This window comes from Orbicella franksi, chromosome 7 (assembly GCF_964199315.1).
Source record: "Orbicella franksi chromosome 7, jaOrbFran1.1, whole genome shotgun sequence".
In the NCBI taxonomy this organism is placed as follows: domain Eukaryota; kingdom Metazoa; phylum Cnidaria; class Anthozoa; order Scleractinia; family Merulinidae; genus Orbicella; species Orbicella franksi.
The window spans coordinates 5,641,210-5,659,475 of record NC_138151.1 but is presented as its reverse complement, the minus strand read 5'-3'; the positions used below and the strand labels follow the sequence as shown (position 1 = coordinate 5,659,475).

Sequence of the window (18,266 nt, the reverse complement as noted above, 5' to 3'; positions counted from 1 at the left end):
CGGGACCGCCTCGCAGGAAATGCGAGTACAAGCTCAGAGAATATCATTTAAAATTAAATCCATTGTCACTTAATCTTTTTGCTTGACTCATTTTTCACAGACATCCAGTCCAAACTAGAGAAGCTGAACATGAATCTGCAACAGTGCTGGAAATCTCTTCTTAATCATTTGGAAAGACGACGACAGAAATTCCCGCGCTTTTACTTCCTCTCCACGGAAGATGTACTTCATGTTGTATGCAATGGTGTGTCACTTGTTCTAGGTCGAATATATTCACCTTTCATTTGTAAGAAATTTCACCATTCTTAAGAGATGTAATTGTCTTTGTCGTTGTCTTTTAGGTTACGATCCAGCTCTCGTGAATCCTTATTTACCAAAAGTGCTGGAAAACCTTGGAGCCCTTGTTTACGAAGAGCTTGAAAACGAGGGACAAATTTATTTTAACATCACTTCTGTTGTCAGTTCACATGGGGAACAACTCATACTTAAACAGGTAAACGATGTCGGTAATTGGTTTCTTTATCTTTTGTGTTTTGGCTGGTTTTTTGTATCGATATTCAATTTAACCTTCAGGTTATATTGTAGAATCGTACACATAACATATATCTGGTTTATAGCTAAATTTGTTTTGGAGTAAGTAGTCTGTAATTTGGAAATTTTGGGTCCATCTTGGCGATGCTAGAAAGAGAGATAATTTAAGACCGAGAGAATATTTATTTTACAGTCTAATCCTGCTTTACAGATTCCTACAAAATCACGAAGAGAGGCACCTTGTTGCTGACACTTGTTTGTCTCGTAACTCGTATACTTTCGTCTTAATTAACGTGTTGATTGGCCCTGTAATGTGGCGAATTTCGTTAGTCCCAACAGTGGCCTAATTTACGGGTTTAACTGTACCAAAATGCAGACCCTCACCCAAGGAGCACACTTTTTTGTCCAATTATTGGTTAATACGTTCATTCCATTCTAGCCTGTACCGTGTGAAGGTCCAATTGATAACTGGTTGCCTGGCCTGATCAGTTCTCTGAAGCAAACCCTCTTAGATCAACTGACTTCCGTGCTTAGCCCCGTCCAGCCTGAAAGAACTTCGACTCCCTATGGTGAGGGTGGTGAGGGCGCGGCCGTTCCTGAAGAGCCCCCACGCACAGCTGGCAGCATGGGTAGGGTGGAGAAATCGTTCACACTGGACAACTGTTCTGAGGTGGTTTTGCTGGCCACTCAAATTGAACTTTGTAAGAAGATCGACAAATCGCTCAAGCAGGTACATCCTTCTAAAATACGTGATTAGTATTGGAGATTGCAAGTCGTTATGCTAAGAAGCTTAGGAACGCCGTTCCATTGATGGGTAGTGTGCTATGCGTAATTACGATGTAGCTAAGCTTAGATGGCTGGCGTCTGGGTTATCATGATTGATAATTTTATTTCAGGTGGCAAGTGGTGAGAACAAAGAAGCTCTAAAGGAAGTCTACGACAAGTTGACCGCCATATTGGAAGCCACAGCGATGATGTTGAAAGGTGCTGACAAGGAAAGCAAAGCACAAGGTGGCGATGATGGCTATGACAATGGTGTGAACAGTGATGATGACACAGAGGAAGCTGCCATGAGGAGAATGAGCCGTAATACTAGTGCCAGTCAAGGGCGGCCTGGTACAGCCGCGGTGGCTGATGCTGAAGTGACGTCAAACATCTCAGGGGTGTCCCAGAAACCAAAGGAGCTTCCTGAACAAGATGTCACTGAAGGACAGGGCACTAACAAGATGCTGTTGTTTCCAAGTCAGATTCAAAAGATCAGTAACATCATCGCAATGTTGTCACACAAGAGGAACTTGGTACAAAGGCTGATAGATCACCGTGAGGAATGGGAGGTGCTCAAGAACCCCATTGACAACTTTGATTGGCAGCGTCATGCGCGTTGCCGCTGGGAGGAAGAACAGCAGGCCTGCAAAGTAGACATCTTGGACATGGTGTTTGATTACGGATTTGAGTACCAGGGTACCGCATCCAGATTGGTTCTTAGTCCTCTGACGGATAAGTGCTATGTGGGGCTTGCACAAGCTGTCAAGAATAAAATGGTTGGCGTCTGTACCGGCGAGTTTGTAAGTAATGTATTCGATTACAAGTAAAATTTGTTGAAAAGTCAAATGGAGATTATATAAAGATTTATCCTGGTGACTAATTTCTTATTATAGGGAACTGGTAAGACAGAAACTGTGGCTGAACTAGCCAAAATCCTGGGCAACCCTTTGTATTCGTTCAATTGTTCCACGTCAACGAATCGAGAGACTTTAATAGACATCTTCAGAGGTCTTGCTTGTTCTGGTGAGTTTATTAGCCGTTATGTATCAGAAACATATGTTACAAATTAAAAAAAAAACGTCGTCTGCCTTGCGCACTAAGCAAGAAATAAACTATATAAACTATATTTTGCAGAGATTGCTACGATGCCTCTTTCTATGAAAGCCTGGTGAAAGAAACTTATGTCATTTGTTGTCGATGAACATCTTGTGAGATTAACAGTCCTTTTACTAACCTGTTGCCTTCCTCTTTAGGTGCCTGGGTGTGCCTCAATAACATCTCGGCTATCCAGTCTCCTGTTCTGTCAGTTCTAACACAGCTTGTAACAGTTGTTCTTGATGGTTTGAAAGCGAGCAAGACCACTGTCGTGTTACAAGATGATGAAATATCGTTGGCCCCTCAAGGTGCATGCTTTGGGACACTAGACCCCTCTGGCAGTCAACACAAGACAGCGTACGACCCGTCTGTTGGTTTCTTTCCGTCCTTCAAGTCATCTGCTTCATATCTTCCAGTGGATCTTTGGGAAATGTTCCGTCCTGTAGCACTCGTGGGTCCCGATTTGCAGGTGATTCTTCAAGTGTGGTTCTTAAGCCAGGGCTTCACGCAGGTTTCTTCTCTGGCATCCAAGATTGTTACCCTAAGAGGACTTTGTCTAAAGCTGCTTCCAAACTCGTCCAAATCTCTCTCTGGAGACCTTTCTTTGTGTCTGCTTAAATGCACCGGCTGGGGAGCCCATTCCCTTAAAAGAATGATTGAAGATGCAGGGTCCCACTTGGGCACGAGCTCTGTCGAGCTTCAGGTTTCGGCACCTGAGCAAAGAGGACCCTCGCGCGAGGAGAAAGATGTCCCAGAGCGTGCTGAATCTCCTACAGATGCTGTTGCTGCTGTGAATGCCCCACTTGAAACACTCAGACAAGACGGTAAGAGCTGTTACCTAACAGCTTGAGCGTTGCGCATTTTTGCAGAGGAAATGGTCGGTACACTTCTGTTCAGATTATGATATTGTAAGAAAGCTGATAGAAATCTCGTTAACATCTAATTCTATCATATGCTTCTCGCACAGCTCTCCAAACTCAAGTAAATTTCTTTCCTAATTTCTGATAGTACGTGAAATAGTAATTGTGACGTGTTGGACCCGTAAAGCGTCACTGTTATTAAATTTTTATTTTTATGGACGATTGTTATCACTGAGAATAGCATCTCTTTTAAGTTCTGTATTTTTGATTCTATCAATTAAGACGGGCACCATACAGGGACTATAAGGGAAACTACTTCAGACGTACAATAGTTGTATGACATAGTTTTGTTTACCGAAGCAGCTCCTCAGTCAGACTGACTGATGTGTTGTTTGCTTTGAATTAAGTTACTGTCTTTATATATCTCATAATGTTTTTGTCTTGTTTCTTCGTGAATGAAGTTACTGTCTTTTTGATAAATCTCGTCATGTGCACGTCTTGTTTCTTCGTGAATGAAGTTACTGTCTTCTGACATCTCATCGTGTGCTTTGTTGTTCTGGTAACGTAGAACACCTTGCACCAGTGGACAATGAAGACGCACCCGATCCGCGTGATGTGCTTAAAGTGGAAGAGAACGCTGTGGTACTCGCCATAAGAGATACGTTCATGCCAGGGCTGGACAGCAGTGATGCTGTCATGTTCGCCACATTGTTGGCAGACCTGTTCCCTAATGTACAGGTGCCAATGATATTTGAAAGTTACGGTTCACAAGGTAACAAGATGCAGATGAATGATCAAGTGAGCAATTTGGACGAGATTCCTGTGCTTTCCAAGGCTCCTGGTGAGCCCAGTGGTGATAATGTGGAAGGTATGTAGAATGCCTAATGTAGCAGGCCGTTTACTTCAATTGCTAATGTGCATGGATTGCAACTGTGGGAATGCCAGGCTTGGAGAGAGTGTTATTGCATTAGCAGGAATGCCAGCTTGGAGGCTAATTAGTGACGGGGGGGTGGCACTGTCAACTTGGAGGCTACTTGGTGACGAGGGGGGTGGGGCACTGTCTTTTGCTTTGTTTATGAATGCGTTAGGAACACAATTATAAACTAAGAAAAGACAACTTGGTAAAGAAGGAAACGTTAGGAGAGTAGGAATTACTCACAAAGAAGGGCGGCTGGAAAAGAAGCCTTGCCGTAATTTTTAAAATTTGTTATTTGCAGTCTTGCTAAATCTTTCTCATTTAAGCCAACCTCTTTCTTCTCGTTTTATTGTTTTGGTGGTTTTCTAACGTGGTAAACTTTCATTTCGATGAACTATTATTCGTTCGACTTGACGTGATCATAGTGACATATCCCCTGTAAGGTCCAGGAGGACTGCAGTTGACTACAAATTGACTACAGTTGTCTCTCAAATTTGATTTAAAAGAAAAAAGGCCGTTTTGTTTTCTGCATTGGTTACTCAAGAAAAGTACGAAGATATCTTTAACTATAACTGTACTATGCGAAAAGGTTTAATTAGAGAGGTTTTCTAATGACTGCCAAAAAATGAAACATTAGTCAGAATAATGGTAATAATAGTTGAAAAAAAATGGACAGGGTGACTATTTCAGCTATTAAACTGTTCTCAATGTGGGCGCTCTTAGCATAACAATCGTTTCTGTTATTTCAGTGCTGAGTGATATGCAGTCAGCTATTAAAGTAGCCACAGGTAAACTTGGATTGCAGCCAGGTGCCGCCTTTCAAGCCAGAGTGGCTCAGCTGGCAGAACTTGTTAAAGCGCATAAGCTGGTGAGTTTTGTAAGAACCAAGAACGAGCACGCCAGTACATATATGTTATTGAACTAGCGTTCGGTCCTTATTGGAGAAATATTGGTTGGGTTCTTTTGCCGGTTTGCAGCCGTATGCGAGGTCCATAAACTTGTAAAAAAGAATAAGACCAGTATTTCTCCACTACTGACCGAACAAGCTATTTCAATAAACTATCTATTATAATGGTTCTTTTTAATCTGATGATAAATTGATGCGTCGCCGCAATCCATTTTCGGTAAACACGCGCAGGAAAACTAAGCATTTATTTACGTTTTTAAGAGGCCCTGCGCCTAAGAAACGACCGATGATTTCCGGCTAAAAAATAAAATCGGCCGATTTTCATCTCCCAAGTAGAGGTTACCGAATACTATTTAAAAATGAATTTCTTTTGTTTCAGTTTCGCTTTAAACCAAAAATATCGAGCCGCAAACTTTTTCCGTCTGATAGCAGCAAAATCAGGCCGAAAATAAGCCCCCGCAAAAGACTGTTGAGAAATTACTATCGCAACGCAAAATAATGAGAAAACTACACAGTGTTGAAGAAAAAGGCCTTTTAATGCAATATCATTCGATAAACATCAAAAAACTGAGTAGAAGGATGTAAAATTGAAAGAGAAAGAGAAAGGAAGATGAAAAATACGCAGAAAAAGAAAATAACTCGAAATTACCATCTGCTAACGAAAGTTGAATCTGGAAAATGTCGTCGCGTGACAGCGGCCATTGACGTCATTTGTACAAATAGCGGCGGAATCCAAACGAATGCACAATTAGGGAAACAATTTTTCCCGGCCAGAAAACGTTTAGTGGAACAATGTTATGTTATTTTTCACAAATGGTCACTCAAAAAGAAAAACTTCCCCAAGCGCCACACCGTTTTGGCCGCAGCGTGATCAGAGTTATGGGGTCACGACTGGAACCCTAGCCGCTGACCGCCCGAAGGACATTGCAGACTCGTTTTCCCACGCTCTTTCGAGTTGACGTGACAAATGACGTCAATGGCCACTGTCACACGACGACATTTTCCAGATTCAACTTTCGTTAGCAGATGGTAATTTCGAGTTATTTTCTTTTTCTGCGTATTTTTCATCTTCCTTTCTCTTTCAATTCTACATCCTTCCACTCAGGATGGTCTTTGAATGCCTAGCAAGGTTTAAAGTGGCGTTTAACACGCTATCCACGGCCGTATTGACAAAAGAAAAGTGTTTCGCCGAAGTAGCAGGATAACGGTAAACACGGTAACTTTGAACGCTTTGTACAAGGTCAATATACTTTGGCCGAAAAATGTTTTTCCAGAAACGTGATGTGTATCCCTCCAATGTCTAATTCATCACTGTGATTGCTTTCAACAGTGTTGGACTTTTGAGAAATAATTATTTTAAAATCAGCTCCAACGCTCCATCTAATTTAGTATGCAACATTTGAAACTTTATTTTTTAATCGCTTCGGCAGTTTTTTGATGTTTATCGAATGATATTGCATTAAAAGGCCTTTTTCTTCAACACTGTGTAGTTTTCTCATTATTTTGCGTTGCGATAGTAATTTCTCAACAGTCTTTTGCGGGGCTTATTTTCGGCCTGATTTTGCTGCTATCAGACGGAAAAAGCTTGCGGCTCGATATTTTTGGTTTAAAGCGAAACTGAAACAAAAGAAATTCATTTTTAAATAGTATTCGGTAACCTCTACTTGGGAGATAAAAATCGGCCGATTTTATTTTTTAGCCGGAAATCATCGGTCGTTTCTTAGGCGCAGGGCCTCTTAACGTCGCTTTTGTCAACATTTAACTAAAATCGTCCTCCACGGTAAAAAAATTTCAACTTTACAAAACTGTTTTGTACAATGAACTTAAAAAGTAATTCGCCGAAAATAGTTCTTGTGCAGTGCATCTTAGCGGTCCGTATTTCAAAATTCCGACCTTATCTTCGCGGACCAGTTCAGTCATATAATAAAAAGTTTTAAGTCTAGATTCACGCGAACCACTTCTGTTTTGTTAGGTGTGTATTACTGGTCCTAGTGGATGCGGAAAGACCGAGTGCATCAGGACCCTGGGCGCGGCTCACAGAGAGATGGGACACCTGGTGAAGACAGACATAGTGTGTACAGAGGCAGTGGAGTCTGAGGAACTGCTGGGATATGTAGACCCTGATACCAGGTTTGTAACAAACACAAGAAGAAGTTATATGGACTTGTTTCCTTTCCACTTTGGCCCTCCGACAGCACATATGTAGTGTTCATCAATGGCAATATAGGACAGGTGTCCTGCATACTGCTAGGATCAACGCAACGGGAGGTCATGGGTTCGATTCCTGTCGGGGACTCAGATTTTTTCTTTGTCCCACGCTCGTGTCATATCGATTAATTCACCTTCACAATTCATTACCGAGCTTAAAATTCACCATCGTTATTAATTTATCACTACTCACGATGACTTCGATAGCGTTGATCCTAGCAGTATGCAGGACACCTGTCATATATGAACTCAGTTAAATGACCTCGCTCTCCATGAGTTCTCGTAGCTCAGTGGATAGAGCGCCCGCCCGGTGTTCAGGAGGTCATGTTTCGATTTCTGTCGGGGACTCAGAATTTTTCTTTGTCCCACGCTCGTGTCATGTTGATTAATTCACCTTCACATTTCATTACCGAGCTTAAAATTCACCATCTTTATTAATTTATAGAAATGACACTTTCTAATATTATCAGGACTTTTTTTTCTGTCAGTGACAAAGGCTTACTCGGAAAAGAATTCCAAGTTTTCTTGTACTACTTCAAATTCATGTTGAGATACACGTAGGACTGGGTCTGTGGTAACTGAATCCATGTATCGATTTTTTTCTTGGTAGGGTTAAGGTAGGGAGGGGGCACTGATCTTTGCCCAGAAGTTGTAAATTTGTGTAAAACATCCTTAAAAACCGAAAGTGTCTTGACGGATATTAAGAGATAGTGTCAGAGGTGTGTTGCCCATGAAGACAGTGACCAATTTCGAGCTCTCTAACTCCTGAGGCTCTTAGATTGAATTTACATGTAATGTCAGGGTTTTGGATTGTTTGTCTAGGGAGTGGCGTGACGGAGTGTTGACTGTGTTGTTACGACGACAAGCTCGGCAACTTCGTGTTCAGGAGACAGAAAGCAAGGTCACTGGAAAACCTTTGATGAAATGGCTTCACTTGGATGGCACGGTAAAGTTTACGGCGCGATAAACTCTTAAAACACATGTTCAGCTACCTCCCATTAAGGTCGGCACATACTAGGAGACATTTTTTTTGGGGGGGAGGGGGAACATAACACAGGAACAAGCCCCGGCGAGTGTACGGATAGGACGCATGTTGCAGGGCCAGTGCGTAAGCTGGTGCGTGCACAGGAAGCGGATTGAGGCATAAAAATGTGTTCTAGCGAGGACAGTTTGCAAGAGCAGTGCACACGTTGCGGCATTGAAAATTGTGATCTTTACGCACGAATTGAAACCAGCTGAATTTCGTGTAACATGATGCAGGATAAAATTTTGTTTCCGAAACAAAATTTTTTCGCAAATCTGGGCATGCCGAGAAAAGCTGTCACTGCAACATGTCTCTAGCGTCTGCCGTCCTTTACGATTATCGTGCGTACTTATCTACATGTCGCACTCTTATTCTCAGATTGATCCAATGCAAATGGAACTTTTCGGCTCTATTGTGCAGAACACAGGTGAGTGTTGACGAGAAACGATTTGTAAGGAAGAGGCAATTTACAGTTGTTTACAGCACAAACTATACATCTCCTTACACACCTTTTACAGCCTTTGGTCGCTTTATGACGATCCGACGGCAGATTTTTATTGGTTGGGTTGTAGACAGGAGGGTGGAAAATACAGTGGACGTTAATGCATTGAGTGGCTTAAGCTAGCAGAAAGTCGCTTGTCCTGAAGGAATGTACTGCTCGTTTGTGTCTTAATTTAAGACATTCACAGTACAAAAAGACAGACATCGGGATAAAATGTGCGTAAACTTATGTTTTTGCTGACTCAAGCTTAATTTAGCTTACAAGTTTGCACTCAAGTGTTTTGCACTCCAAGTATCGTCAAGTAGATCATCTCCAGGTTAAGAGTAGAATCTAATTCTGTTCATGCCAGACAACTTTCTTAACATTTGCCATGTATTTTGTATTATCTACAGGAACTGTGGTTCTCGGCAACAATGAAAGAATCAAAATTCCAGATGCCCTGCTTATCGTGTGGGAGGTAAGATGGTTTTTTTTCATTCTTTCGTGTCCATTCATTTAGAACAAGTCATTGTTGTGTAAATTATGTGACTTGACTTTAAGCTCCTCTTGGAGCAAAGGTCGTCCATAAAGCTGCGCAAGCGGACTCTGTTTGCTGCCGTTTTCTCTGCGGTGTTCTAGCTGATGTTTGGTATTTTAAGTTTTTCTTCAGTTGACCTTATCCAGCTGATAAACAGGCCTTCTCAACTTCCTTTTACACTGCGAATTCCATTTTAAGGCCTGCTTGTAGGTTAAGTACGAACGAGAAGCAACTTTCGTTTGTTATCTACATGATCTTTCGATTTTCTTTTCAAGTTGGAGACACTGGAAAATCTGAGTCCAGCAGTACTGTCCTCTGTGGGCATGCTCTGTATGAACACCTCAGATGTCAACTGGCCTCTTCTCGTTGATCGCTGGCTCGCCAAACGCCCCGAACGTGAAGTGGATGTGTTGCGAGAACTGTGCGATCGCTACATTGGTCCAACATTGGAGTATTTAGCTTCAAAAACATCAGTCCCACCTGTATCGGGAGCACCGCCGACACAGAACAAACCTTCGCAGTTACGTCACGTGGTACCTGTGACCGAAATGGGGATGGTGAACACTCTGCTTACTTTAGTAGAGGTATTCTTGGGATATTTATGCATTGTTACACCATGTTACCCTATTAGGACAAGAGTAGGCACAAAATATGAGCCCGAATTGCACTGTAGAGTCGTACTTTGTTTTCGTCATTTGCGCACGTCTTGTGTAATTGGTACTATTTTGTAAAGATGCAAGACGTATCCAAAAACTAGAAGCCGAAGAAAACAACAAGATAGTGGATGGTTTTACGTATAATCAATAGGGCTAAGACCTTATCAAAGTTGAGGTTATCTGTTTTTATCCACTTAGACACTTACCGTTTTCTAGTCACATGCCGAGTGTGGATTAAGGGTTCCAGATAAGTTTTCTGTGCACGGTGTCAATAAGGAGTTTCAACGTGTCAATATCCACTGCTCCCACCATATTATTATAAATTTTCTCTTAATCTGTCGGGTCGTGTGGCAGACCTTGGCGAATTTTTGACCTGAGACCCCTCGCTTATCTGAAACACTGGGATTAAAGATATTCTGAAGTCTTACCACATGATTATCTTTCGTTGTGTTCCAGGCAATCATTTCCAACTACCAGGACTTGATGCCACCAGAGTTTGAGAATTACTTCTGTTATTCTGCCATGTGGGCCTTTGGTGGTACACTGGTAGAAGAACATCGTCCGTGTTTCAGCCAGTGGTGGAGAGAGCAGTGGAATGACTATGTGATGCTACCAGGGGATGAAGAGGTCAGTAGTAAAGTAATTTTTGTCACATTTCAAACACGAAAGATCCTGTTTGAACTCATTTCCTGTCTTGAAATTGCAGCGCTCTTTTTTTGTTTGAAAGCACTAAAAGCCCGCTTTTTATGTTGTAACAGGTGTGGAATTACTATGTGTTTCCTGAGACGCACGAGTTTCTAAGCTGGGCAGACTCAGTTCCTCCGTACTCCCAGACAGCAGCAGAAGGCATTCCTAATGAGGCATATGTTCACACCATACAGAATGAGGTTAGGACTTATTTTACTACGTGCGTCTATCTGGCTTGTCGCGTTGCGTCTTCACACTATACAAAACATGGTCAAAACTCCGACTCGTTACTTTTCACATTTGATAGCTTACTCAGCTTGTCGCATTTCGTGTTCACACTAGACGAAACATGGTCAAAACTCCTGCTCATTATACTACTCGCATCACATTATGTTAAGCTAGTTGCTGAATACGTTCACACCTTACAAGATGAGGTCAGTGCTGTACTACTATAACTCCTTGCATCGCATGTAGCTGCGTTTCTTTGTTGAGACTTTTTTGCCTCTTTCCTTCACTTGTATGAATATCTGGTTTGAAACGAGACTGAACGCATCAAAATGGTCACAATAGACCTTTTTCGATATACTAAAATTCAGCTTGGCAGCGAGGCCTAGAGGAAAATAGCAAAGGAAATAAACAAACACGCTCTTTCAATTTCTTTTGCTTGTGTCCTCTAGGCCTCGCAGCCAGCTGAATTTTAATTATCGAGAACAGTCTATTGGACAATAGCGGATTGTAAAATTGTCGCGATTTGATTTTTGTGCGGTTAATGATCGTCCAGTTTCCACAGGGCAAGACCAGGCTGGCTCTTTATCTATTTGCCAACCATTTAACAGTAGAATTATATTTTTCGTTTTGTCAACAGCGCATTTCTCACCTTGTTGGCTTGTTGAGCGATGGCGGGAAACCGGTTTTACTGGTTGGTGAAGCCGGTTGTGGCAAGACATCTATCTTACGTCATCGTCTTAAACAACATGGCGGCGACATTGGAGAGGTTCTAAGCTTGACAGTGTTCTGTAACAAGTTCACGACATCCAGAAGCCTGTGGAAAGAAATGTCATCTTGCCTAGAATGGAAACATGCTAGAACGTTTGTTCCAAAAGGAAATAAGAGGTTAACGTGTTTGGTGGATGACCTTAACCTCAGCAGAGTAAGTGTTGATATCGATCTGTGTCACCACTCAATAAACGAGAAGGAATTTGGGGCGAGTGTCATTTGGCCGTCGTTGGTGGGACCGTTGCTAGGGACCAAAAAGATGAGAAGCCATATTCTCCCCAGTAACGTTTCCACAAGCGACTGCGAGGTTCGTGTCGCCCTAGATGTCTTGTCGTTTCTAAAGTAAGGTGTTGCACAATCATGACAACTGCTATTATACCTGCATTTATTATAGTATTTTACGCTGTTCAGCGACCGCCATAAAACGATACCCTAGGTGATCGGGAAGCCTATCCACCAAGCACAAATAAAAACTAACCCTGTTTTTTATGAAGTCTGAAATAGAAGACAATTGCAGATTTGGTCTACGGAGAAAGATAGTAAAGATGTTAGGCGATCTTTCCTGATCCGCGAATTGAAGGGCTCACAAACGTTTGTAGCACTTTATTTCATTGTCTAAGGACACAAAGTTTTCGTTTTGGTTTGCTAGATTATGTCGCATAGGTCTGGTAGTTCGCAATTTGAAGTCAAAGTTCTTGTTATTGACATACGATTGGTAATTAGCCAATCGAACTACCACATCTTTACTCAATTCCACCAGGATGCTCACCTCATTGCTAAGAGGTAAACTTACTTTTCTTGTCAGGCGAACAGGTTTGGTGCCCAGACCGCTCAGCAGCTGGTGCGCCAGCACATTGATCATGGCGGCGTGATCGATCCCGAAACCCATCAGTGGCGGGAAATACGTGACGTCACGTACCTGTCAGCATACAATCCACAAACTCCGCCCACCACCGCTCGACTGAATAGCAGACTGTTACGTCACTTTGCTCTGTTTAACGTCACGTTTCCAAGGTAACGGGCACAGTTGCGCTCTGAAATGTAGTTTAAAGTTTTAAGATGGTTTGTGATACTGCTTGGAAGGAGCTGTCATTATAGAAAATCGTTTTCGTCTTGAGCGATGGCTAGTCCTGAAAAGGACTGCTGTTGGTGATTTGTTTTCGGAGTCAAAATAAAACAATGCTTTGTGATGTGCAAAATTACTTCAAAGTCATAGAAGACATCAAAATAGCTTACACGGTAAAACATCGTCAAAAAGGTAATGATAAACCCAAAAAACAAAACGAAGATGGCTAAGAATTGCCAAGACTGAAAAGAATAACGCAGGGAAAGCTTAAAAATTTAGACTACAATTTGGTTAAATTCTGTAAGATACGTTGAAGGTTTGTTTTGGACTTCACAGTCTGGTGCTGTCAGCATTGGTGAACATCTACGGAAACACCAGACATGAGGTTTTAGTCCTGAGATTTACTTTAAAGGCTTCGTTATCTTTAACAACCTTTTCTTTTCCCGCAAGTTGATGACAGTGTGTGATAAGTGATGAGAGATGGTAAATTCTCAACCGGTATTCAAGAGGTCATGGATTCGAATCCGGACGAGAACTCCGAGTTTTTCTTTTTTCTTTGTCCCACGCTCGTTTCAAATGAACATTTCATTTTTGTCGTGAACAAGGTTTTCTTTATTTCAGCCAAAGCGAACTGCACTATATCTACACTCAGCAACTGGAGAAACACTTTATAATCCATGTAACCCAGTCCCAGCACACGACCAGTGACTCATCCTCCCAGGAACCTGCCGAGGGCCACTCTCAACACCAGGGGTCTGGGGACCACGACAAAGCCATGCGAGACATTCTGTCAGCAATCAGTCACGTGACTGTAGAACTCCAGAGTCATTTGAGAGGCATGTTCCTGCCTACGTCACAGAGGTGTCACTATATGTTCACTATGAGTGATTTGACCATGGTATTCAGGTAGGTTCTCCATATCACTGAATAATTTACGACCAGGAAAAAGTCTTCTCTGCGTTGTTGTAAGCCCGAGGAATACCATGAAATAGTCAAATAAATCAGCTTTAATGTCTGAAATGTTTTGTCCAAAATAACTTCGTCCTTTAGTACGTGACCGTGTTAATAAAAGCAGTGTTATCGCAAATGCTGAATTGAGCCCTCAAGTGCTTATCTATTTGAAGCACCTTTTAAAGGGGGGGGGGGTGGGGGGGGGAAGAGAGGAGGGGTGGGGTAGCCCTATGAAGGTAAGGCAACTGCTAGCAGCTGGGTATTAGCTTATCACTGGGATCAATAAATTGCCTTATTCGAATCCATTCTTTTTGAGTGCAAGTGTACCAATTACATTTCTTGCAAGTAACTTATTTGAATTTTCACGCCCTCTTTTACGGTAAAATAGTACAGATAGCGCGGTCTGTTTTGCAGTTTTTAGTTTTGAACAATTTTGTGCCCAAATAAAAGGATGGACTTCATTTGAGAGAGGTTCTTAATAGTTAATTTGCGATATTCGTCGTAAATTTTTGGGTACAAATGATTTGCGTGAACTCTTGCCTAAAGAACCTTTATTGTTGAAGTTAGTTCCTCATTCTTTCTTCCTTTGTGAAGGAATCTTTGCCTCACGCTTCGCCCGGGCTGTGCGCCGGAAGACCTTCTGTTGCTATGGAAACATGAATGTGACTGGGTGTACGGCCGTCGTTTGATCGACTCGGTTGACAGGGAGCGATTCCAACAGGCGTTCCTAACTGCTGCTAAGAAACGCTTCACTGAGGATGAAAAGGTATTAACGCAAGCGAAATCCAACATCTTATATTTCACGGACAATATGGCTCGCTTGTGCTCGCGCTCGTCTCAAAAGTATAAAGTAAACTACAGCTATATCGAATTAAAAACTAGCAGAAAGATCTCGCGTCTTACACTTGTTGTGTAGATGAACTCCAACGTTCTTTTAGTTTCGTCTATTCTTTCTTTCATTTGTTTGTATAGGTTCGAGTACGAGCCACTGTTTCGGGAAATGAGCGAGTGCTCACAGGAAGGCGACCGAAAGCGCAGGAAACTCGCGCCTAGTTTTTGTATAGTTCATACTTTTGCTTAGTTCTTTACTCAGTCATAAAATCTATTATCTTTTTTATTGACAGCTGTCAGTAGTGACAGACCCCACCCCTTTCTTCACTAACCTGGTGGACTCTGAAGACACTGCTGGTGAGGTGATGGGGGCCGGTTCATCCGAGGGAACTGAAGATGATGTACATCTGCTGTTTAGACACATAACGGACATGAGAAAGGTGTGTTTTATTTGGATGAATAGTTTTTCATGTGATGTTTTTGCTGCCATATTCTATGACTTGAACAAACGTCTATTAGTTTCTTTTATTTGTGTCATTCCACATGGCCATCTTCTCTTGAGATTGGTTACAAACCATCAGTATTCTGTGCGACAATGGAATAGGAAACTACGATAACTGCAGAAATTCTCGCGCGCTCATTGGCTAATTGTCATTGTCATTAAGCGGACAGACACATGAATTTACAATTTATGCGATGCGTCAACGAGCGAGAGCCGACAATTTGACAAATTTGGCTGTCGCCTCGTGGATCCACAGCTACTTTGACAATGTCATGACGAAACACATGCTCAATAACAGGACAGACGCATGAAAAACTGACGGCAATTCGTTAATTTGAATCCAAGAACGTATGTCGACATATCTTTCGAACCAAACAAACGGAAACAAAAACAAATGAGTGAAATATACTAGGAACAGGGCAGTCAAGCGTAATTCCAATTTTGGTTCAAAATTGTAAACATTTACGAAAGATATGTAGACCTGGCCTGACTAGTCCTACTGACTAGTCAGATGGCTAAAACGCGGTGAATAAGAAACGATATCCATTTTCTTTTTCGATTTTCATATCACGATCTCATGTAGACTCCACAAAGCAAAAACTAAAGTATCTGTCATAATATTACTCTTTAATTCATTTTGTGATAGCTAAACTTCTCATTGATACTGTTCAGGTCCAAGCTGTGTTGGAACATGGAGTCGAGGAATACAACAAAGATTTCCCAAGACTGAAGATCACACTCTATGAGGTTCAGTGCTTTTTTCCTTTCCTCTCTGTAGCGGGCAATGCCCTTCATTCATTCATCATGGACACTTTCAATCAATCTTATGTCGCCGCTTTTTTGCTGGTTTCATACTGAAAAAAATCTCGCGGAAGCAGTTTCTCCTGTTTTGGGGGCTTATTCCTCATGTAAAAGAGGTCGTACTCTCTTATTGAAACTATGGTCCTGGCAATTGAACTCCTCCCTGTTAACCAAAAGCCACATATTTTATAGAAGTAACGGCAGATGCTACGGTTGCTGCATATGAAAAGTTTAACGTGTTTTTTAACGCCTTTTTAACGCCTTTTTAATTGGCAGGATGTGATGGAAACGATCTGTCGTCTTGTGCGAGTACTTCAGTGTCCCCATGAATGCGGCCACGCCCTGCTAATATCCCAGGGGTCTCCTGGAATGAGTACAAACTTGGCTCAGTTGGCAGCTCACCTGTGTGGTTACTCTGTGTTCAGGATCAACTCTTCAGCTCTGTCTGCTTCTGATAGATACACACTGGAGAGCTTCAAAGGTGACTTGGTGTCGGCCTACACCAGAGCAGGTGTTAAGGTGACAGAAAGTTTGTTAATTTGCCTTTCTCCTTCAATCCCTAGCGTCTATTTTCCTATTGTTCGAACATTTTTCAGACAGGTGTTTGACGAGAATAGAAAAAAGCAGGGTTTTGTTACCCTTGAAACTGTTTTATGTTTATGGGGGGCTGAAGCCAGGCTTCCGAAAGTTGTACTTCTATGCAAAACCCAAAACGATACAATTATGTGAAACACTTGACTTAAGCAACATGTGAACCGATCTTCAAATTCTCTGGTTGACCATACAACATTAACATACATGCTAGTTTGCTAAACAAACGTGCTCTCGAACAAACAGTTTCCTTTGTCTCGCGATCGAATCGTCTGCTTCGTATGTCTTGAAAGCCAGATGTTTGCAATGGCAGTAGTTCTGAATGAATGATCTTACTGTTGTTTAAACGAATTCGCTGTTATGACAGGGCGAACATTTGATGCTGTTACTACCGGAATCAGACCTAACCGACGAGGATTTTCTTGTTCATGTAAGCGAGTTCCTGGTGTCCTCCTCTATCTCGCACCTCTTCACCGAGGAAGAACAAACCTCAGTAATTAACGCGGTCAGAACAGAAGTCACGCAGGCTGGACTCGCCTATACACGAGATGTGGCTTGGGATTTCTTCCTCAAGTAAGTTCCAACTAGCCTTCTCTATTAAAAAATCTGTGTTTGCTTTGAGTTTTACGCGTTCCGAGCACCTAGCTGTCTTTAACAGAGTGCGCAAAGTGTTTCAATCAATCAAGCAAAAATTCTGAGTATATTGCACTTAAATTAACTCTTTCTCGCAATTAAAGATACTGGGTGCGGGGTTGGGGGGGGGGGGGGGGTGGGGGATCAAGAGAGATGAAACTATAGTAGAAATTTAAGGCAAACCAAAGCATGAAGTCTGAAGTTTCAGAAGCGCTGTCGTGATGTATATTTTAGACTTTTGTTTTTTTACAGGACCCTCCTGAAAACAACCTCTAGGTGATTGGAGGCCTCCTCTTAAAATATTAATTTATTATTATTATATTATTATTACGAAGTATTATAGAGTGGTTTGGAGATTAGTGTTAGGGTTTTGTTATGTAGCGAAGTATTGCATTAACACTTGCCTGGTGTCGTTAACTCTGTTACGAACCCTCTTCTCCAGGACTGTGAGAGAAAACCTTCGTGTTGTTCTGACCGTGTCGTCACTGGGACCAAGGTTTCAGAAGCGCTGTCGTGATTTTCCCTCCTTAATGAACACTGTGTCCATCATCCTCTTACCCCACTGGTCTAAGGAAGCCTTGGTCACACATGCGTACCATCTCCTGAAAGGTAACTTTTGAAATTTATTTATCTTGATTTCACTGAAAGAACTGTTTTGTTTTGTAACGGAGTAAGATGTACTTCTCGATCACCACTACACGCTCATGAATGCCATGCTTATCTGTAATCTGCTATAAATACTATGAAATGGAGAAAAAAGAAACATTTATCTTGCCGGACGAGGAAACACGGCCGATGAATGTGACGCAAATAACATGTTTTAGCTTACGTAAGGCCTGAATGACGAGTTACTGTATAGTCTGTGTGTTTGAAAGGCTTGGAGCAAACTCGTGTTTTCGTGTCCTTTTACCAGATGTAGAGATTTTCTCGCCTGTGCAGACAGAAAATCTTGCTCACTTGCTGGCCTCTATGCACTTGGCAATAAAACAGCAGGATTCTGGCGAGGAACAGTGTGGAACATACGGACACATCACCAACACTGGCTTTGAAGTATTTGTCGAAAGGTAAGACCCAGTTATTCACTGGTAAAGTTGCTTTCAACTGACTGTGGAAAGCAATCCAGAATCGCTTTGCTTTAAGCCTCCTTTACCCTGATTGGTTTAGAAAACTTAAATCACTTAGTCAACCAACCAGATGCGAAGCCTACCGCGAATGGGTCATTCTACC

General features: G+C 42.0%; 1 protein-coding gene across 1 annotated transcript in view; it reads left to right on the top strand.

The window, feature by feature from the left end:
• LOC145493510 (uncharacterized) overlaps positions 1-18,266 on the top strand; it is a 59,483-nt gene that overhangs the window by 24,498 nt on the left and 16,719 nt on the right. The window contains exons 36-60 of the mRNA XM_081472995.1: positions 101-244; positions 342-493; positions 971-1,261; positions 1,428-2,096; positions 2,190-2,319; positions 2,550-3,215; positions 3,820-4,119; positions 4,917-5,035; positions 7,047-7,204; positions 8,105-8,228; positions 8,685-8,733; positions 9,201-9,265; positions 9,601-9,909; positions 10,438-10,608; positions 10,740-10,868; positions 11,534-11,818; positions 12,470-12,678; positions 13,352-13,636; positions 14,276-14,447; positions 14,806-14,952; positions 15,687-15,761; positions 16,092-16,334; positions 16,774-16,979; positions 17,482-17,648; positions 17,953-18,103. Of these exons, the coding sequence (XP_081329121.1) occupies positions 101-244; positions 342-493; positions 971-1,261; positions 1,428-2,096; positions 2,190-2,319; positions 2,550-3,215; positions 3,820-4,119; positions 4,917-5,035; positions 7,047-7,204; positions 8,105-8,228; positions 8,685-8,733; positions 9,201-9,265; positions 9,601-9,909; positions 10,438-10,608; positions 10,740-10,868; positions 11,534-11,818; positions 12,470-12,678; positions 13,352-13,636; positions 14,276-14,447; positions 14,806-14,952; positions 15,687-15,761; positions 16,092-16,334; positions 16,774-16,979; positions 17,482-17,648; positions 17,953-18,103 (5,416 nt within the window). The remainder of the gene's footprint in view (positions 1-100; positions 245-341; positions 494-970; positions 1,262-1,427; positions 2,097-2,189; positions 2,320-2,549; positions 3,216-3,819; positions 4,120-4,916; positions 5,036-7,046; positions 7,205-8,104; positions 8,229-8,684; positions 8,734-9,200; positions 9,266-9,600; positions 9,910-10,437; positions 10,609-10,739; positions 10,869-11,533; positions 11,819-12,469; positions 12,679-13,351; positions 13,637-14,275; positions 14,448-14,805; positions 14,953-15,686; positions 15,762-16,091; positions 16,335-16,773; positions 16,980-17,481; positions 17,649-17,952; positions 18,104-18,266) is intronic.